The sequence below is a fragment of the Maniola hyperantus genome, chromosome 17, assembly GCF_902806685.2.
Source record: "Maniola hyperantus chromosome 17, iAphHyp1.2, whole genome shotgun sequence".
Classification (NCBI taxonomy): Eukaryota; Metazoa; Arthropoda; class Insecta; order Lepidoptera; family Nymphalidae; genus Maniola; species Maniola hyperantus.
In genome coordinates, this window is record NC_048552.1 from 11,459,882 (window position 1) to 11,481,895 (window position 22,014).

The 22,014-nt window shown below is 36.5% G+C and overlaps 4 protein-coding genes across 4 annotated transcripts; 1 reads left to right on the forward strand and 3 right to left on the reverse strand.

Annotated features, from left to right (window-relative positions):
• Window positions 1-1,135: 1,135 nt before the first annotated feature.
• LOC117990267 (serum response factor-binding protein 1-like) lies at window positions 1,136-4,121 on the reverse strand. The gene is made up of 3 exons (XM_034977731.2): window positions 3,823-4,121; window positions 3,206-3,367; window positions 1,136-2,524 (listed from the first exon to the last, which is right to left on the reverse strand). The coding sequence occupies exons 1-3, from the start codon at window positions 3,859-3,861 to the stop codon at window positions 1,160-1,162; spliced, it is 1,566 nt and encodes a 521-aa protein (XP_034833622.1). The 5' UTR covers window positions 3,862-4,121; the 3' UTR covers window positions 1,136-1,159.
• Window positions 4,122-4,556: 435 nt separating this feature from the next.
• RpL36 (ribosomal protein L36) lies at window positions 4,557-8,490 on the forward strand. The gene is made up of 4 exons (XM_034977586.2): window positions 4,557-4,674; window positions 4,822-4,945; window positions 5,675-5,767; window positions 8,310-8,490. Exons 2-4 carry the CDS (start codon window positions 4,823-4,825, stop codon window positions 8,454-8,456), a joined length of 363 nt encoding a protein of 120 aa, XP_034833477.1. The 5' UTR covers window positions 4,557-4,674; window position 4,822; the 3' UTR covers window positions 8,457-8,490.
• A 3,908-nt stretch (window positions 8,491-12,398) lies between these two features.
• On the reverse strand, window positions 12,399-14,584 carry Prps (phosphoribosyl pyrophosphate synthetase). The gene has a single exon (XM_034977581.2). It carries the CDS (start codon window positions 14,365-14,367, stop codon window positions 13,342-13,344), a length of 1,026 nt encoding a protein of 341 aa, XP_034833472.1. The 5' UTR covers window positions 14,368-14,584; the 3' UTR covers window positions 12,399-13,341.
• Window positions 14,585-16,082: 1,498 nt separating this feature from the next.
• Hinfp (Histone H4 transcription factor) lies at window positions 16,083-21,699 on the reverse strand. Its single transcript, XM_034977577.2, has 7 exons — window positions 21,248-21,699; window positions 20,348-20,492; window positions 19,560-19,801; window positions 18,586-18,789; window positions 17,597-17,817; window positions 17,091-17,360; window positions 16,083-16,519 (listed from the first exon to the last, which is right to left on the reverse strand). Exons 1-7 carry the CDS (start codon window positions 21,494-21,496, stop codon window positions 16,180-16,182), a joined length of 1,671 nt encoding a protein of 556 aa, XP_034833468.1. The 5' UTR covers window positions 21,497-21,699; the 3' UTR covers window positions 16,083-16,179.
• Window positions 21,700-22,014: the final 315 nt, after the last annotated feature.

Here is a 22,014-nt window from a genome sequence, read left to right on the forward strand (position 1 = left end):
GATAGCGGGGGTGACGCGCGAATGTGCGGAGCCGGGGGCGTCCCCGCACACTATACTTACATTTTGTTCCGGAAAATCACAGTTCCCACGGGGTTTTTGAAAACCTAAAGCGGGCGAGGTCGCGGCCCGGATATTAATCATCTAGTGATATAACCCTTATCAAAATTATTAGTGCGAAAGTGTGCCTGTCTGCTAGCTTTTCACGGCCCATCCGTTTGTCTGATGTTGACAGGGATAACTTGCATCCTGTTAGGCTACTTTTGGTTCCGGAAAATCAAAGAGATCCTAAATCCACGCGGACGAAGTTGCGGGCATCATCTAGTGAATAATAATGTACCTACACACCACATATAAATAATAATCAAGTTCCTACTTATTATGTATGCAAACATCAACATTTACACATATAGGTACAACGGTCCGGCGATTTATGTCGTTCATATTGGGTCGCTGACGCGCCCGACATATGGCCGGGGTTGGTGTTAACCGCACTAATTATACGCCCCGTAACACACTATTTGTATTGCAGTCTAAGTAACAGTATATACTGTATAGTATAATAATTATAATTCACTAGCTGATGGTCTTTAACTATACGCAAGTCACGTCGATCCGTTGTTACGTGATTGAAGAACAAACCAACAAATAAAAACACATTTGCATATATTTATTATAAATGCGAAAGTGTGCCGTGTATTTGTATTTGTCCGTCTGTTATATTTTCAAGTCCCATGCGTTACGTTTAAGCAAATTTGACAAAATTTAGGAATTATTAATTTATAATAATAATAATAATAAAAATAAATAATAAAATTTGGGAAATTGTTAATGCCAATAATTAATTAAATAATGTAGGTAGGTACATTATGTGACTAATTCTGTTGTATCAATAGTCCGCGACAGGTCGAGATGGCAATCGGGGTATGAAGCGGGGGGACCCGCGCTCGGCTGCACCGGGTAGCCCAGGCGCAGTGCGGGTGTCCCCGCCACGATTGCCATCTCCACCTACCGCCTACTACCGTTTAGTAATTGCACAATTCCTATACCCATGTTCCAGTCTTTTTTTTTTGTCAATGTGTTTTCTTATTTTCTGCCAAAGCTAAGAGATCCATCAAAATTAAAACAGCCAAATCTATTCAAATAATTTACTTTATATTCATTAGCTTTCATCAAACACAATTTTTTTACCTTGGTAAGGTAAAATACCAGATTGCTTTTTCTTAGCCTCCCACGATGGATGTAATTTTTCTGGCACAGAATCATCTTTAAAATTAATACTTCTATCAGATATTCTATTAAAACCTTCTTTTCTGTCGAAATTCTTGTTGTTTTTGTTAAATTTATTATTATCCATTTCTGAGCTATTTTTGTTAAAATTGTTATTTCTTGGTTCAAAATTCCTTTTTGGTTTTGCTCTTGGAACATTGCCAAACATGACAGCTCTTCTATATTGTCTATTACCTTGTCTATGGACTTCTTTGACTTCGTCTGGTTGTCTAGGTTCAACAAGGGACATATAATTCTCTCCTGTAGATGTAATAAAGAACGGATCTACCATTTTTATAGCTTCATTTGGTGTCTCATCTATTTCTTTATGGAAATTTCTATTCTCAAGTTTGTGTTTCAGGTTTTTGTTTTTGTTTATATTAGCTTTTTTATCAAGCTTCTTATTTTTTACATTTATTATTGAGTTATCTTCTTTAGCTTTATTCAAATTTAAATCTTTATTGAATAATTTATCTTTTTTATTCACATTCGTTTTCGTTTTCGTTGTATCGACTTTACTTTTGATATTGTCTATGTCATTCAAATCTTCATTTTTGTCAGTTCTTTTACAAATATTTGAATTTTTAACCTTTCTTGGTAATTCTATTTTACTTTTCGGAGTGACTAATTCATTTGATTCTTCACTATTACTTTCAACATCACTGTCATTTGTCTTCAAAACGAATGGTTTACGTTTATCAACATTTTTAACTTTTTCATTTGAATCATCACTATCAGATGACACAACTTCAGATTCATCACTAATTTCACTTTCACCACCATCATCATCACTGTCCTGATGAGATTTGTCATTTTCTTCATCAGAATTATCTATTCGATCATCAGATTTGTTACTTTCAACATCAGATTTATCATTTTCTAATCTTAAATCATCATCAGACGCTACTGCATCATCTCTAGGCGTGACATTTTTGTCATCAGTCATTTCAACATCCCATTCCCCTTCAACATTAACAGCATCAGATTTACCTTTCTTGTCCTTTCCTTTCTTTTTATTCTTTTGTTTTTCTCTTGCCTCTTTCTTTAGCTTTCTTCTTTCTTGCCTTGACATGAACAGGTCTTTTATTGATATGTCTGAGAATGTTTCTCTTATGAGTTTATATTTGTGTTGTAAAGCCTTGTGAAGGAGTAGCCTCGCACATGCTTTATTGTTATCAACTATTGGCTTGTTTAGATAATCATTCAGTTTCCCAGTATGTGTTACAATAAACCTTGCAATGTCCCTCGCTTTAATTTTCTGTAAGTAATGGAAAAAAATATTTACAAGTTACTGATTCGTGAATATTTTCAGAAGTGGCTATTAATAATAAAATTATAAAGTCAACATGTCTGTCTTGTTGATAGCTCTAGAATTCAGCCACAGCTTAGTCAATAGCTAGATGCAAAGGCAAGACTCTGAAAACTAAAAGAACCCTAAGAAGAGTAGATCACCCTAAAACTGTAAAATTAAAACTCTTATTGTAAGTACAGTTAAACTGTGGATCCATTTTGAGGATATTTGACTCAAATATAGCTGAAACTCTGTAGGCCCAATACCATAGTTTGGCATTTTTGACAGTTAGTGTGATACTTTTTTGCTTAAATGCACTATAGGAGCAAGAACTCCATAAATTCAATTACAATTGCAATAATTATCAGTAGTGTCTTGGACTGTAGTAATAAAATGAAGTGATTTTTTGTATAGCGGTAGTTTATGGGGCTAGAATTCATTATTAAAGAGTATTATTTAAAAAAATCATGATTTTTATTTATTTTTGACCTTCCATTTCTTAACATTTCCAACTTGACCCATCATTCTTTGTCTCTTCAAAAATCCATCTTGTTTTAACTCAATAAAGTATGCAATATTAGCTCTCTGCCTTAGGCCCATGGAGGAGGAGAAATTTCGTAAGGAGTGATAGAATTAACTAAATCTTACCTTAATAATCAAAACTTCTTTAACTGCTGACTCAGCTTTTCTTTTTAGTTTTTCTTTCAGAGGCTCAGGTAGCTTCTTCTCTGTTAAAGTCTTTGCTTTTCTTGTTAGCTTGTGTATAGTTTGTACTTTGGCTTGATTTAGATTTTTTTTGAGAAGTATTATCTGCAAATAGAGTATATAGAATTTCAATATATTGTACAACTAGGCATTTGCCCTAGACTGATATGGTACTTAGAAAGAAACATGTTTTGGTTCCATTTCAACACATTTTGACAAACTTGATGCAGTAACCAGGCTTGAATCCTATATTATATGCTATCTTGTGTCAATTATTATTCTAAATCATTTCTCAACCGGTTTATAATAATATACTTAGTGAAATGAAATACTTATTCATCAAAACTTGGTTACATATAACTTTCATGGAGTTCTGGCCCCTAAACTATGGGAGCCCGTATCTAAGGCCAATGCTATGGGCCAATAAAACTAGATAGCTATAATAAAAACAAGACATCATTCATGTTTTTGAAAAATAATAACATAAAATCTATATTAACTCTTGCAAAAGTGATGTTTTACAACGGTAGTACTTATTTTACTAAGCAATCACATCGTACCTCATTATTAAATGCTTGTTTTACTGCACCGACTTCCATTTTTATTAAAGAATCTGTGTAAAGAATATTATCAAGAAATACATAACTTTTTGGAGGTTATAGACAGTTTGTCACACATTACTTAGAATAAAAATAATGAGAATGCATATAAAACGTAGTTTAAATGCAATAATGATAATCATTTACTGTTAATGCTTTTAATGAATTATCAATTTAATTAAAAAATTTATGGTCGAAATGCCGAATTATAACCTCCAAATTCTTATATTTTTGACATTACTGACATCACAGATATGTCACTGACATTTACTTTTGGAGCTTTTGATATGCTTTTGATAGATTGGGGTCTAGGGCATAGTTCTACTTCTAGGGAGATCTGGAGCCACAGAGTACATTAGTATAATAAAATTATGGGTAATACTCATATCATATAAGTTGAGCACCCGGAGGATCCTACAGTGACTCGTGACCACAGGTAGTATATTTTGCCAGTTTGGGTTTCACTTTCATAATACGGTAGTTACATGCTCATTTTTAAATAAATATTTAACAGTTAACACCTACTTGATAATTTCAAATAAAAATTAGGTAGAAAAGAATTTAACACAATGAACTATTCTTCTAATATTATTTTGGTATTTGCTAATAGAAAATTGCGTATTGCAAGAAAATCGAATTCAGATCGGGAGCAGTGCACCAGTGCGTTTTAGCTTGCAACGTATATTTGATTATCTATGGGTAACGGTCGAAAACGATCGAAAAGTCGAAACTGTCAAGTGTCATTGTCAATGTCAAAAAGCTTGTCATTTGAATTTGACAAATTCTTTTTGTATAAAATAGTGAATCCGGAAAGTACGTAAATTAATTTTTCACTTTAATTTATCTTTAAAATCCTATATCATTTCGTTTAATTTGTGAGAAAATTAGTGCTTTATCAATATAAAAGTGATGTAGATCGAGATATTTTATTTGAAGAAGCTGTATATTTGTGTTTTCCAGCATGGCTCCCCGGTTTGAGATCGCAGTGGGTCTGCGAAAAGGCCACAAAACAACAAAGATATCCGCTGGTAAGAAGGGTATTACAGACAAAGCCATCAGAATCAGACCAGCCAGACTAAAGGGTGTAAGCATTTTGTTTTTATTGTTTACTATTGAGGTTAAGTTTACATGTTTAAAATCTCAAAACCTTCACGAATTTGGTACTATGTGATTTCTTAGTCGGAGAATGTAGGCTATCATAAAACTGTAGTCATTACAGATGACTGTGAACAGTAAAATGTTTTATTGTTTGTTGTTCTAAGGACCTTTTCCTACCCTGATTAAATAATTTGTGCGATTAATCTTGAAAAAGTAACTAGCTTATGCTCGCGACTTCGTCCGCGTGGACTACACAAATTTCAAACCCAGGGGTTGTATTTTCAAAAAAAAATATATTTGAAAACAATTAGAGATCCCTACGAAACTTGTACATACCCGTGCGAAGTTGGGCGGGTTGCTAGTAATAAATAATTTGATAAATCCATTTTGTAAGTACAGCAGTAATGTTAGGCAAACCTGCTGACACAGTCTCACAAATAGTTCACCGTTTCCCATGATACAGTCTTATCAGTCTACTAGCTGATGCCCGCGACTTCGTACGCGTGGATTTAGGTTTTTATAAATCTCGTGGGAACTCTTTTATTTTTTTATTAAAAAAGTAGCCTATCTATCCAGGTCTTAAACTATACCCATAAAAAAGAACACGTCGATCCGTTGCTCCGTTACGACGTGATTGAAGGACAAACCAAGAAACAAACACACTCACATTTATAATAGGGGTAGTGATTTAATAGTTTATTGTTTTCTATTTCAGCTGCAAACCAAACACTCTAAGTTTGTGCGGGATCTGGTCCGTGAAGTGGTTGGCCATGCACCCTATGAGAAGAGGGCTATGGAATTGCTTAAGGTTTGTGTTTGTTTAAATCTTTTCCAAACTGTGTACTGTGAGTGCAAAAAAAAGTAGTCCGATCTGAACATGAGTCGATTGTGGAAAAACTGCATCAATCATTATAATCTCATTGGTTGTGATTGGCTGAATTTATGGTACACTTGAGTGAGTGAGCGTCCAACTATATTAATTTAATCCGAGGTGATTGCGATCATGACATTGTAGCTGTCATTGAGCATGTGATCATAATTATAGTTATGCTGTCTGTGTTTGTGTGTCGTTGGCATTGCACTAAAACATCTCAGGCTTGTGAGTTGTGTGTTTAAATCCTTAGCTTAGTCTATGACCTGTACAAATTGCTGTTACAACTTCAAATCACACTTGTATGATTTAAGGTTTTACATACAGGTATATGTAGTTAGCTAATGGTTGCGGTGATAGCCTAGTGGTTTGTGATTATGACTTCATCTATTAGGGTTGTCTGAATTTCGATTCCCGACACATTGGGGGCTGTCTCCACGAGCGAGAGTATCGCGACGATATTATCGTCGTGCCACGTATTTCTATATACTCTCTAAGAACGTGTCTCCACACGGCGATGATATCGCGGCGATGCGACGAGTGGCAATGTGCGCGCGTAACGTCGTCCTATCGCCGCGGCATCGTCGCTACTGGTGGCGCGCTCGCCGCAGAACGTGGCGCTCTCGCAGCGAGCGCGCGGCGGGCGCGCTCTCAAACGCAGCGTCATTTCAGCGTTGCCTCTCGCCAAGCAAGGACACGTATCGACACTTTTTTTTCTTTTTTTAATAAGAATAGCTGCATATTCACTAGCGTACTTGCACAAGCACCCCAGAACACTACATTCATAATTAAGAATTATTTTATTAACTGAGACACTACTTATTTCGCTCTCGTCTGGCACCTAACTGAACTCTTTCAACAAAAACACAACGCATCGAAAATGCGGCGATTCCGTTACGAGTCGTCGCGGACGTGTGCGTAATCCCAGCAAAATAATGTCGAATTTCTGGATTTGAGTTGGATAGATTTTTAGTGCGTAACGTCGTGTAATTGTGCGTGAAAGTTTTAAATTTGTGCGTCCAACCAATAAGTAGATATTCGAAAAAAACGCGTTCTGCCAGGAATACGTCATCCCAGCTACACATTTTTTTCCCAATGGACGTACGAGAAAAAAAATAGGTCCATGAATTAGTGCGTTTTAAGAGGTAAATGTGCGTGCTAAAATTAAATTTGTGCGTCATAAAACTTCGAAGATATTCAGTTTTTTGCTGGGATGACGTTTAACCATTTCTTATATCTCTTAAACGGTTAAACGTATAGATGTGATTTTTTTTACACATGTTGCTATGAATTTGTGCGTAATGCTTGTAAAAACAGAATTTAAAAAAAAAAATACCGTTCAGTTTTTATAATTAAAAAATAAAATCACGTTATTAGGTCCTAGTACTTTAAATATGACCTCTAAAGATAAACTTATACCGTTGATTTGTCCCTTATTCATAGCAATATGTGTAAAAAAAATCACGTCTATACGTTTAACCGTTTAAGAGATATAAGAAATGGTTAAACGTCATCCCAGCAAAAAACTGAATATCTTCGAAGTGTTATGACGCACAAATTTAATTTTAGCACGCACATTTACCTCTTAAAACGCACTAATTCATGGACCTATTTTTTTTCTCGTACGTCCATTGGGAAAAAAATGTGTAGCTGGGATGACGTATTCCTGGCAAAACGCGTTTTTTTCGAATATCTACTTATTGGTTGGACGCACAAATTTAAAACTTTCACGCACAATTACACGACGTTACGCACTAAAAATCTATCCAACTCAAATCCTGAAATTCAACATTATTTTGCTGGGATTACGCACACGTCGCGGACACGCTGTGATTCCGTCACGAGTCGTGACGATATGGTGGCGGAATAATCGCTCGTTCGTGGAGATTACCCGACGATAGAAGCGCGGACTCGTCGCGATACTCTCGCTCGTGGAGACAGCCCCTTAACTAGCTTTATGGAGTTGTATTATAAGCAATTAAATATCACTTGCTCTAACTGTGAAAGAAAACATTGTGAGGAAACCTACATGCCTGAGAATATTTTTTTCAGTACCAACATACAAGATATAACATTTTAAATTGTCATAATTTGCATGGTGGCCATTTAGAAATTAGCCATCTTGTTTTTTTATTTGTTATAGTAGCGGCAATAGAAATACACTGAAAATTTCAACTGTACCTAGTATCGTTATATCAGCCCGCTGACAAATAGACGGATCGACAGTAGAGGCTTCTCCACGGACGAGAGAATCGCGCCGATAGTCTCGCCATGTGATAAAATTCGATATTTAAACCTATCGCTACGATAGTATCACCCTGTAGGGAGATAGGCCCATAGAGGTCTAATTTTGTGACACAGCAAGACCATCGCTGCGATTCACGTTCGTGGAGTTGGCGCCTTGGTAATAAGGTCCCGTTGGCACCTTTCGGGTACAGAACCCTAAAAAAAATATCTATTTTTGTTTATGTCATTTCAGGTATCGAAGGACAAGCGCGCCCTGAAGTTCCTGAAGCGTCGCCTGGGGACTCACATCCGCGCCAAGAGGAAGCGTGAAGAGATGAGCAATGTGCTTGTGCAGATGAGGAAGGCGGCCGCGCAGGCGCACCACACGCACGCTCATTAACATTACTTGTAATAAAACCTTACACTAAGTTAAACAGCTTTTTATTTTTAACTCAAGAAATTACAGTGCGACAAGGCTCTCTTGGCACTTGAATGACATTGACAGGGGGCGCTGTTGGAGAACAAAGGTATAGAATATTCAAACAAGAACAAAGGGGACACTTGACAATAACGTTAGTTCCGATTTTCGCCACGCGCCAATATTATTTATAACTATTAATATAAGATGGCCTTGTCGCTCTGTAATTAAAAAATCGTTTCACCGTGGAGGTCGCCAGCTTGCTTCGCTCGTCACCTCCATCATAATCAACTGATAGACATCCACTGCTGGACATAGGTCTCTTGTAGGGATTTCCACACGCCACCATCTTACGCTGTCTGAATCCAATGGCTCCCTGCAACTCGTTTGGATGTCTGATTCTGAAGTGGGCAGGGAACAGTTCGAAAAAACGTTGGGGTCCTAAGGTGGTAGAATGGTGACCTTGCATCCTGGAAAGCGTAGCGTTGGAAGACTGAAGTGACAGACGACATTAAAACTCAGGGAGCCGGTGGATTCAGGCGGCGTGCGGCGCAAAATATTACATCCTATGATAATTCGCGCTTCTATGTATTTCACTTTAAACCTGGGGGGGAAACTAGGTAAGTAAAGTAACTTTTAAAACCTTAAAGATTTCTTGAAATCTAGCTTTCTAAAACTAGCATTATTTTTATCAGGTATCTGACGTAAATTATAATTATCTACCACGTAGGTACTTACGACATTCATGTAGTTAGTTTATTATAATCATAATATTATCTAGTAAGTAGACACATGACGTATTTTATGTTATTTGTTTTCGTTACGATAGATAGGGTGAGGTCAAGGTGTTAACGTAATATTACAAAATAAACCGTCAGAGATTATTTTCTAAATTGAACCGGGCAGTGTGCATTATTGGTAGGTAGATATTATCATCAACCCATTGTCGATTCACTACTGAGCACAGGTACTTCCTCTCACAACGACAAGGGTTTGGCCATTGTTCACCACGCCTACCAAGTGCGGATTGGAAAACTACACACACTTTTGAGAGCGTTATGGAGAACTCAGGTATGTAGGTTTCCTCACGATGTTTTCCTTCATCATTATAGCACAGCAAGTGATACAAATTACAGCTTAAAAGTTAAAACGCATATTTAATTCCGGTAAGTTAGAGGTGCGTGCACGGGATCAAACCTCCTGAGGCAGAAGATTTACCAATAAGATAGGCTATCACCGCTTTAAGTAATACCTAGGTACCTACGCACCGTACGCGACAGAAAGTAATGTACATCGACCTTTAGAAGGAGATAACAGATTTGTAGACCATTGTATCTGTCGTAAAGACCGACAAAAAGTCATATAGGTATGAGTGACAGAGATAACGCTTTACAAAGCCGAAATGTCATTCTAATGGCCGATGTACATTACTTTCTGCCGCGTACTGTACTTAGTAGATATTTATATTTACTGAAAACACATTTTCCCCCAGTTAGTATATTTTCACGTACTTAATAGGTACCTACCTACTACCTAACTCATTGCATTGACCAATTTGCGCTTGACCGCGATTTCACCCATGATAAAAAAATGCAATCAGATTGAATACTACGATATACTACGAGATATTAAGAAGAGTTAAAAAATATATCCATTCTCGTAACATTGTTCAATATGGCCGAATCTGGGATCAAACCCGAGTTTTCATGATTGCGAGGTTCGTAGATACCACTGCGTCAGAGGTAGATAGATGATTATTATAGCGTATCGAAGCTGTTTGAAGTTTTTCTTATAGGCTAGCGCTTGGCTGCAATCAGACCTGCTGGCAAGTGATGATGCAGCCTTAGATAAAGCGCGCTTCCATAGATTTTAAAAGAAATACCAAAAAATTAAAAATTACTAAATTATTTAAATATTACCAAATCGAACTCGATACCTCATGTATGGCAGCCACCACTGCGCCAGAGAGTAGTCTATTATCGCACTGAATGTTTATCTATGAACAAACATGTTACATGACTCCTAATTTCATCACAATCTACAACCTAAAAGGACTTTGTATGTGTGCGTATGTGATACAAGCTGTGGATTTACATTTTCCGAAATCCCGCGGGAACTCTTTGATTTTCCGGTTTAAAAAGTAGCCTATGTGTTAATCCAGGGTATAATCTATCTCCATTCCAAAGGAGATCGCCCGTGAACGGGCCCTCTTTTGTGGCGTCGTGTCAAAACTTAAATTAATTTTTTTTTAAATGTGTTATCTTTTTACGATTATGTTTTGTAACGACTTTTTTCACTCTATTATCGAAAATATCTACAATTACAGTTCGTATCGTAAACATGCATTTATTTTGAAGAAGTATTAATTAAATATAACCTCAATATCAGCAATATAAAAAATAAGATTTCTTTATAACCAGGGTGAATAAATAGAAATCGTTTGCAGAATATAAAGAGTTAATTATTTGTCTACAAAATAAAATTAAAACCATGGTGACATAACAATTATATTAGGGGGGGCCCAAAGCTCCTAAGAAAATGGGCAATCTCTTTTCATCCAAATCCATTCAGCCGTTTTTGCGTGATTGAGTAACAAACATCCAAACATACACACTTTCACATAGTAGGGTAGGATAGTAACTATACATAAGAAAGACGAAAGCAATTAGCAAATTGTTATTATACCTACTTAGTGTTCGCAAACATTATTCTCGATGGCTTTATCTATTTAGTGGTTTAGGTTGCTATTCCACCTGAGATGTAGCACTGCAGCTATATATTATGTGTAGTACCGGAGCGGGTAAGGTTAGATGTGCTGATGATGCGCCCGCGCCGCGCCGCCGCGAGGTACAGTACCTACCTAGGCGGCCAAAAGTGATGATCGATCTTTAGGAGACAACAGATTTGTAGAGCACTGCCTTGGTCGTTGAGACCGACAAAGCGTCATATGGGCATGAGTGACAGAGACAACGCTCTACAAAGATGAAATATTATTCTAAAGAGCCTCTTTAGAGCCTCAATAGCTCAACCGGTAAAGGAGTGGACTGAAAACCGAAAGGTCGACGGTTCAAACCCCGCCCGCCCGTTGCATTATTGTCGTACCTATCGCACAATCCTGACGCTTAGTTGGAGAGGAAAGGGCAATATTAGTCATTTAACATGGCTAATATTCTTTTTTTTTTTAAAAAGGCCGATGTTCATAACTTTCGGCTGCGTACTGTAGATGCGCGACTCGAGCTACTGTATCGACATTCAACTGAAGGATCCGTAGCTGCCATCCGTAGCATAGCACGCATCCCTCCATATAAAAAAACTTAGTTTCGTTAAACCCGTTTTCATCAATGCTAAGCTATATGGAGCAATGAAAATGATTGGTGGATGTTATCACACACATGAATTAGCAATGTAGCAATTCGGTGGAAAGCAGCCTTATAGTACATTATTTTCATTATATTGATATCGAGAGACGCGCCTACTATACAAACATCAGCCCCAATTGACCCAGGGTCAAATCTTAACTTGCTGCAAAGATAGCTAGTAAAATGATGTAATATCAAAAACAATTTAAATAATAACTATTATTATCAAAGCGAAAATTCTTTAGGAATAGCTATTCTACGATCTACACACTAACTCCAGAATCAAATGGTCAGGATTTTACTGCCCGCGACTGCATGGATTAGACTTTTCAAAAATCCTGTGGGAACTCATTTATTTTCCGGGATAAATAGTAGCTACTTATACACATTTATAATAGTAGACCAGACCACAATGACTGAACCAATTTGCCTGGGAATGGAGAGATTATAGAAAATTTGTTCCCATAGGATTTTTAAAAACCTAAATCCCTGCATCTACTTTAATATAGATTTTGAGAAAAAATACTTATTAAATTTTTTTAAAATTAAAATGAAAAAACAAAAAGAATGCTTATTTTTTTTATTAATGTCTTAGCTTAGTGTAAGGACCAAATATACATAAGTTGTAATCTTTTAAAGTAAATTTAGAAAAAAATCTCACATAATTTAGGTACATAACGCTATGTGGCACAACCGCACAAGTTTACTGCCAATAAAATATACTATTTTGTTAATGTTTCACAATTTGCTACACATATTTTACATCAAATCAAAGACCTGACAAATCATTCTGCTACTTATAACATCAATAAAGGCCACATATTATATTTTTATAAATGGTATCGCAAATAACAAAGACATTTTTCTAGTAGGTATGTTAAAACAATTACCTTAACATATTATTAATAATAATAGTTTGTTAAAGAAAATCAACAAAAACATGTCTTTTAAGAGTTCATAATAATTTATGGCTTAAAACTTCATATCTGGACTTTTTAGGTCCACTGAAAATTAAATTGTACAAAAAACAATTTAGTGTTGAATATCACATTTTTTCGTAAAGTTGTTCTAGGAAATCATATTGGATATTTAAATGCATGTAATATGACTATTACTTAAAAATAGCAGGCTATTCTTATGGGTTTGATCTGTGTTCTACACATAAAAACACCTATAGTATGTCATGAAATTTTGTATCAAAATACAATTATTTTTATAATATATAAAAATTCATAGAAAAAAAATGATTTTTCGCATCAGCTTAAACAGCACACTGCTAGGCTTAAATATAATGAGATTATACTAACATTACAGCTAAACTATATTAATAGGTTTCCAACATAACAAAAAACACTGAAAATGTGTCACTGGTTTGAAATATCAACATAGACCGTGTTCATTTATAGCCATCAATTTTTGGATGCACATATTGTTTTTTTTTAATTGACAAAAACCTTGAAGCAGATGCAGACAGTTGGAGACCATAACCTAAAAACTTAAAAAATGAACTAATATGGAACATTAGAGAAGAGGTATGAAACAGATTCACCGTTGTGGGTACGCCTGACAGCCTCAGCCAGCATCATTGACACATCAATGCACTGGATTTTAGGGCAATCCTGCATATGCCTTTCCTGAGGTATAGTATTTGTTACAACCACAGCTTCTAAGCAGGCGTTATTGATCCTTGAAATAGCTGGTCCAGAGAAGATTCCATGAGTTAGTATTGCATACACTTTTACCGCCCCAGCTTCAATTAATTTCTCCGCAGCATGACAAATAGTTCCACAAGTATCCGCCATGTCATCTACCAATATTGCCGTACGATCTGTAACATCACCAACTAATACCATAGAGGCAACTTCGTTAGCCTTTTTTCTCTCTTTATGGATCAGAGCAAACTCTACATTCAATCTGTCGGCGATCGAAGTTACTCTTTTAGCACCACCAGCGTCAGGAGAGACAACAATGCTAGTTTTCCAATCGGGAATATTCTCTTTTATCCACTTCAGTACAGCTGGCTCAGCGAAAAGGTTATCGACAGGGATATCGAAGAAACCTTGGATTTGTGACGCATGAAGATCCATAGTGATGATATGGTCAGCGCCAGACACTGATAGGATGTTAGCGACGAGTTTGGCCGTGATAGGTGCTCGGCTTTTGTCTTTCTTGTCTTGTCTAGCGTACGGGAAACAAGGAATGACCGCCGTGACGCGAGATGCAGACGCGATCTTACAAGCATTGATCATAATGAGTAACTCCATCAAGTTATCGTTTATTTCGCCGCTGCCACTTTGTACGATGTAAACGTCCTCGCCTCGGACGGATTCGCCGATCTCGACACACGTTTCCATGTTGCTAAATTTCTTGGTTACCACTTTGCCGAGATCGATTCCGAGACGGTCCACGATCTTCTGGGCTAGGTCGGGATGGGAGCTGCCGCTGAACACTTTGATGTTAGGCATTCTTGCAGTTAGGGGTGAGAACTGATCTACTTTATTCACTACTTCCTCGAGACTAACAATTGATTTCATCAGCTTCGGAGTGAAATGACCTCCGTTCGTTCACCGCTGTTGGACGGGAACGAAGCAATGATCCACACGCGGAGGTCTAATTAATTAGACGAAGCACTTATTGCAACGTGGGACTCTCTCGAGCCACAAATACGCCGCACTTTACGCGCTCGCCGTTTCGCACGCACGTTTTATATTTTATTGAATGAAATTGTCAATCAAGAGACAGCCGAGGCCCGAGCATCCAAGGGCATCGGTGTGACCAGTTAATTAATACCACATTTATACCTATTTTATTTTCTCAGGTTTCTTTTCTTGTGAATAGGAAAATTGAAGTAGTTTTGTATTCTCACTATATGTTTTTATTCTCATTGACATTAATGTAAAAAACAATTCAGTTAAATATTATTTTAAAAAGGTATTATTATTATAAGTGTAGTTAAGACTGAAAAATTTTAATGTGTAAATAAATTATTTTGATTAATTATATTGAAGCTGGAATCACCACTTCCGTTTTTGAAATGTTGCCATCTATAACGAAACTAAAATACCCTACTTTTAGGGTAACTATAGTTGAAATGGGTAACATTGATATAAAAAAAATTACAAAAAAAATAAAAACCGACTTCGTTACACAAACACTAAAAATTGAAAAATAATTTAATTTATTACCGAATATATTATGTATACAAGAGTTAATATAGTTCCATAATAATACTTTTTGGTGCCGGTGCCAATTAGCTTTCGCGAATCGTCTAGACTTCATATTTTTATGGGACTCCACCATGGCACCGACCCCAAAAATTATTATTATGGAACTATATTAACTCTTGTATACATAATATATTCGGTAATAAATTAAATTATTTTTCAATTTTTAGTGTTTGTGTAACGAAGTCGGTTTTTATTTTTTTTGTAAAAAATTTTTATTTCACAATTTTAAGTGGCCCCATGGAATTATGCTATTACTGGTTAAAAGTCTACTTTTTACTAAGCTATTACACTGATCGCGAGCAATTTACTCTTATCCGTTAAGGAGTTCCAGTATCTATCTTCGAAGATGTTCATCAGATCTTCACCAAATTGAAATGGGACCAACTTTGAAGTATACCCTTTCAAACAAAAAAAGAATTTTCAAAATCGGTCTAGGCGTTTTCGAGTAATCGGGGAACATACATAAAAAATAAAAAAAAAATAAAAAAAAAAAAGATTCCGACGAATTGAGAACCTCCTCCTTTTTTTGAAGTCGGTTAAAAATAGCAGTGGTTTTTAGGACGCCAGTTTTTCGTGTTATATTAATTATTGTAAAATTAGGTGTCACCAGAAATTCTTGAACAGTTTACAATATGAACAAAAAGGTAAAACTAGTTAGATGATTTTTAAATCGGACTTATCTTACTTACTACGACTTATAAACAAAGTTATCCCACGATTTTGGTTAAATGTCCACGCCTTCGTTTTGGATTTGGGTGTAAAATTCCCTAGGAATTCTAATTTTTCGGGATAAGTAACTTATGTCACTATCCAGGTCTTTAACCTATACGCATGAAAAAAATCACGTCGAAACACTGTAACGTGTTTGACGGACAAACCAACAAACTAAACACTTTCACATGTTGTATTTCTTTAGTCTGCAGCGTGATCCTTTTATACCCGAAAGGTACTTAGACTGCATCATCACTTGCCAGAGGTCTGATTACAGCCAAGCGCTAGTCTATAAATTAAAAAAACGGTAGTATTAGGTGTCACGAAGTAGGTGTATTAAAATAAAATGTTATAGAATACCTACCTATGTATTTATATTTGATTTAATATACTTAAATAATATAAAACTTAAATTAACAATTGGTACGATTGTATAGTTTTCGTACTAATAATGTTGCCATCGTCATCGACATCACACATCATAATTTCAACTGCATTTTCATCAACAGAACTTTTTACATCCCCACTTTTCTGTTCATTTTCCTTTAAATTACTGTTTTTGAGTGATATTTCGAATCTCTTCGGCGTAGTTTTGGTGGCTTCGGCTATTGGTTTGACGTCGAACTCTAATGTGTTATTCAAAGACTCCTTCGGACCACTGTATCCGTCGACGATTTTTTTAGAAATATCTTCATATTCAAATCTGGTTGTAGTCAACCTGTACATGCCATCTTCGCTTATTTGATACCTAAAAATTTATTTAAAAAAATAATTATACTTATTTAAGTATTTGAAAGAGAATCACGGCGAGTCTCGCCGTGTGACAAAATTTGATAAAAACTATCGCTGTGATAGTATCGCCATGTGGAGATGGGACCATAGAATTTCTATCGAATTTTGTAACACGGCGAGACTATCGCCGCGCTTTCCTCATCCGTGGCGATGGCGCCTTAGCGTACGTGTATGTACCAAAAAAACGTAACTCAAAAGAAAAATATTCTTTTTACATGTTCAATTTTCCATCTAAGTAGGTAAAACACTAGTGTAGCCAGTAACATTAAATCATTTTAGTTAAACGCAATATTATAAACTATGTGAAATAGGTACTTTATCTTTTTAGTAATAACTTTGTAACAATGAGGCTGACATGAAGGTCACCTATAATCATCATCATCACCATCAGCCAGTGGGCGTCCACTGCAGTCACCCAATGAACAGACGATATAGAGTGGCGGGAAGTGGCTGGATGACTGACAAGGTTGAAAAATGCTCTTTCCAGGCAGAAAATCCTGAAAAATCACTATTACAACTTTTCTTACCTAAATCGACTATGACCACATGACCATTGCGCTCCATGCACTTTGACCAAATGTGTAGTTAATCTTGTCCCCCTAGAGAACACTTTGACTTCTTTTTCTGGACACATGTGACATGCGTACTTCTTTTTAACAACCTTCTTTTTTTTCTTTACTATTTCCTCTGAACTGTCGTCGTCGGAGATAACTTGGACGTCGCTTTCAGTTTTCTTTCTTTTCTTTTTGCGAAAATGGATTGGAATGTGTTTGCGGAGATCACTTTTTGTGACAGCCCTGTTGAATACAATACGGTTGGTGAAAGAAATTAACACTTGTTTTAAAACTTTAAAACTTCCTACTAGTATAATTGGGTATTTGAATCTCGCATACTAAGCACGCGTTTGATAATTGGGTATATTTGGGTAATTGTTTGACGTGTGATAAAAAGTTACTGATTTGACTAGTTGTCAAATACCGGATTCACATCGCGTCACATCTCAGTTTTGTGTTTCAGTCCTTAATGAACTCACTTATATGAACAGTGTGGACACGCATGGGTTCTCGTGCCGCTGGACGAAAGATGTCTATAGCGCATATGATATGCAAGCGCGGCGGGCGACGGAGCTGACATGTCGCACATGGCGCACGCATATGCGGAGATGTGCTGGCGTTCGTGTTCTCGCTTTAGGTACGGCGAGGCACACAGTATCCCGCACATGTCACATGGTATACCCGTCTCTGCGTCGACATTCTAAAAAATAATTTTGATTATTAAAAAAATATCCAGTGAGTAAAAGGAAGTGAAGCTTCTTAGGGTTATATTCATGAAAACGATCTTAACACAAGAAATTGCGGTTTGTTCCAACTTCAAAATATTCCAATATAAATCAAATCAAATCAATCTTTATTTGCACAAATAAAGAACGAATTATTATGATTGTATGAACATTGAACAAGCTTTTAATGTACGCAATTAGCTCATTATGTTGTAAATAATCTGTAAACTAAATTTAACATAAGAAGCATTATGAAAGGGATGGCATAGCAATACATTTACATCTGTCAAAATGACAAAGTTTTAGATAAACTCAAGATTGGGTTGGGTTTGATTAGATCAGATATAGGAAGAAGTTAGGAATTAACCGATTGGGTAGGATTTAGTCAGTCTGCTGAGTGGGTAGTATTGAATAATTTTAAATACATATAAAAAATTGCGAACCGGCAAGAATCGAACCCGCGTCTCCTGGGATCACGCCCGACGCTCTGACCACTAAGCTATAGCCCGTAGCTTAGCTTAGCGGGCTCGCAATTTTTGATATGTATTTAAAATTATTTAGAAATTTCCTTGAAGTGTAGGTAAAACACAATAAAAATTATAAAAAAAGGGTAGTATTGACATTGACAGATTGGATTGGCATAGCTAAGATTGTATCAGATTGGATAGGACTGGGGCCTTAGCTTTAAGATGTGTCCCCAACTGCCCTAGATAAATCGGGGTCCAAGTGCAGGCTACACCAACCTGCCTCATGAGATGGTCGCTCAGCTTCCTGTTGCAGGTGAAGTGCTGCCCGCAGTGGTAGCAGGCGATGAGGCGCTCCTGCGTGTGCGAGCGCACGTGCATGGTGAGCAGCGGGCGGCGCGGGAACACGGCGCCACAACCAGCCCACGAGCAAAGGTGCTTGTCTGAGTACTTTATGTGCTGCTTTACGTGGTCGAAGAATGTCTACAATGAACGACACAATTTTTGACCGCCATACCCCATATTAAACAATTTTTTAAATCGAATTTCAATAGAAATAGTTGACAGTTCTGGCTTCACAAAAAGTTTTCATTTTGTTTGGGGAAAAATTGTGTTTGTACTAGGCAACACTTCTGTACTAATCTGTTGCTAACTGATGTGTTGTGGAAAAATCGATTAGTGATTAATCGATAGGACACGATTAGGGATTAGAAAAATTATTCGATTGTGCTATTGATGTAGGGACATTGAACTTGTTTCGCTCACACTAATCTATATATATAAAAGGAAAAGGTGACTGACTGACTGATCTATCAACGCACAGCTTAAACTACTGGACGGATCGGGCTGAAATTCGGCATGCAGATAGCTATTATGACGTAGGTATCCGCTAAGAAAGGATTTTTGAAAATTCAACTCCTAAGGGGGTGAAATAGGGGTTTGAAATTTTGTAGTCCACGCGGACGAAGTTGCGAGCTAAGCTAGTTATAAATAATGAGGAAGTTTCTAGCCAAACGTTCGAAAAAATTTTCATAGATGGCGCTTAATTACTACCACCACTAAAAACAAAAATAATACCTATATCTATATGATCTATGCTTTAATATTTCCGATTCAGAGATTCCGTAAAATTACGAATCGAATTAGTACGTATTTGTATGACGGCCACTACGAAGAATCAGGGATACGAACCGAGTACGCATGAGTGCACAAACGCCCTAAGGTTGCACTTTTACATGGATCCCAAATCTTACCTGTATAGAATTATAGCTTTGGGAGCATCCCACCCACATACAACAGTGTTTATGCTTCAACGGAGATAGCTGGTTTCTTTTACTAGAATCCTTCCTACATTGCTGAAGTTTCAAAGAAGCCCTGCCGTTGAAACCAATGGCCAACAGACGCGCGTGATACGCGTGGTAGTTTATATGGCGCATGATTTCTGAGAAATCTGACGTGCTGTGACCGCATACATCCCATAGACAAACATAATCCACTAAAAATAAAAAAAACATGTATTTGACATATTCAAATTGTTAATATTAAATCCTATAGTGTATTATCTATGATTAAATCTTTTAAAAAACGAATTTTTCTGGTAAGTAAGGAACATAGTATCTCCTGAGATTTTTTTTTATGTTCACATAAAATTCTTAGTTTTAGGAAAAATTACCATTTATGAAATATTGGATGCCTAATTTTTTACTTTGTAGGGTTGCCTACACGAAGGGTGCCTACAGGACCCTATTACTAAGCCTCCCCTGTCCGTCCATCTGGTCCTCCGTTTGTCTGTCTGTCTGTCTGACTGTTAGCGGGCTATATCTCGTGAACTATAATAGGTAGAATAGAAATTTTCACAAAATGTGTATAATTTCTATTTGTCATTTCTTTTACAAAGGTACAGAACTCCTTCCAATGTGAGTCCTATTAGCACTTGTCAAAGTTTTCATTAAGAAGCATTGCTATGGAACGCTAAAATATGCATGTTCTGATAATGTGCACTCAACCAATTTTGAATTTCAATTAATTTTTGTACGCTTACCATTTCCCCTGACATCGATGACATGCAGCTCAGAAGAATGCTCAGCGACATGTTTTTGGAAAATTTCATAGTCGGAGAAATAACTCCTGCATGATTGCCATTCACACTGCATGTCCAGACTCTTTACACGTAGGTGTCTTACAGGCTGAAAATATATTTAGTTTATCTAAATATATAAAAGGAAAAGGTGACTGACTGACTGATCTATCAACGCACAGCTCAAAGTACTGGACCGATCGGGCTGAAATTTGACATGCAGGTAGCTATTACGACGTAGACATCCACTAAGAAAGGATTTTTAAAAATTCAACCCCTAAGGGGATGAAATAGTGGTTTGAAATTTGTGTAGTCCAGGCAGACGAACTAGCGTAAGCTAGTTCATAAATAAGATAGGTATACAACATGTGTTCTTACATTGTCTGTGCTACTTGACAATTGTTCAATAAGGATCCTTAGTGTTTAATGAAGTTTTTTACAAGTTCATTTTCATGATCAGCTATTTGCAAGGTTTTTACATTGGCATATCACAAACTTATCAGTGTCTATCACTAATGCAGTCAAGGTCATTGCACAGTCACCATTTCGAATGCCAAACATGTATAAGTTATTAGGTTTTCTATCAAGAAATTAGAAGCAGCAGCCTGGAGTTTGAAAGTTAGATTTGTTACACTCCTTTGCTTCAGGGAACCTATAAAGTTTTTGGTCTTATGCCTGATGCATCTCAAATTGTATAGCAGTAAGACAGACTATCAGAGAGAATATTGAGACGCACTTCTGTACCATAATATCCCCTATGTAGATGACTATTCTCAGTAGAGATTTGCTCCCATGGCCTTAGGATATTTTTTGCCAGTTTTAGCAGAAATATATTTAGCAGAAATATATATAAAAGATATTTACCACAGCCTTCGGTTCAATAGGACGTTCATCTACCCCTGCAGGCACCGTCGTATCATCATCTACATCAGAAACTGAGGAGTCCTTACGAGAAACGTTATTGTCTGTAATGTACTGGATATCTTCATGATTATCACTTGAAACTTTCTTTAACTCATTCTGGCTTTGAAGCCATTCCAGGCACCGCTTTAGTTTTACTTTTGGGGCAGTTTCTATTGGGTTTTCAACAACTTCCAACAGCGAATCTTCCATTGTTGTTTATGTTATTTTACTTAGAAAGTCTTCAAAATAAATCGTAAATATATGTTTACATACATACGTTGAAACTGTATACAATTATAACGCAATGCGGGTAAATAACGCATATTATTTTTGTTTACTATAGGCATAAAAAATTTATAAAATTATTAAAACTTCTTCCACACAACATCACAACAAAATGGCTATATTCCATATATTCCATATGTTAAAAGTACTCCACAGAGTACATTGAATATAGGGTATAGAGTTAACACTCAGATTGATTGCATAGCGCCATCTAGCGATATGTGACATCCCTAAAGCCGAACAAATCGCGCTCCTCAGGATATTTCTTAAATAATATTATTCCCCAAAGTAATTTCCAAAAATCAAATATTAATTGATTTGACTTTTAGAAATTACTTTGGAGACAGTGGAATTTGAATTACTTTAGGCAAATAAAACAACAGTGTAGCGATTAGACAGTTTTTTATAATTTCTTTTATTAAATAGATTAAATGCCAACATTT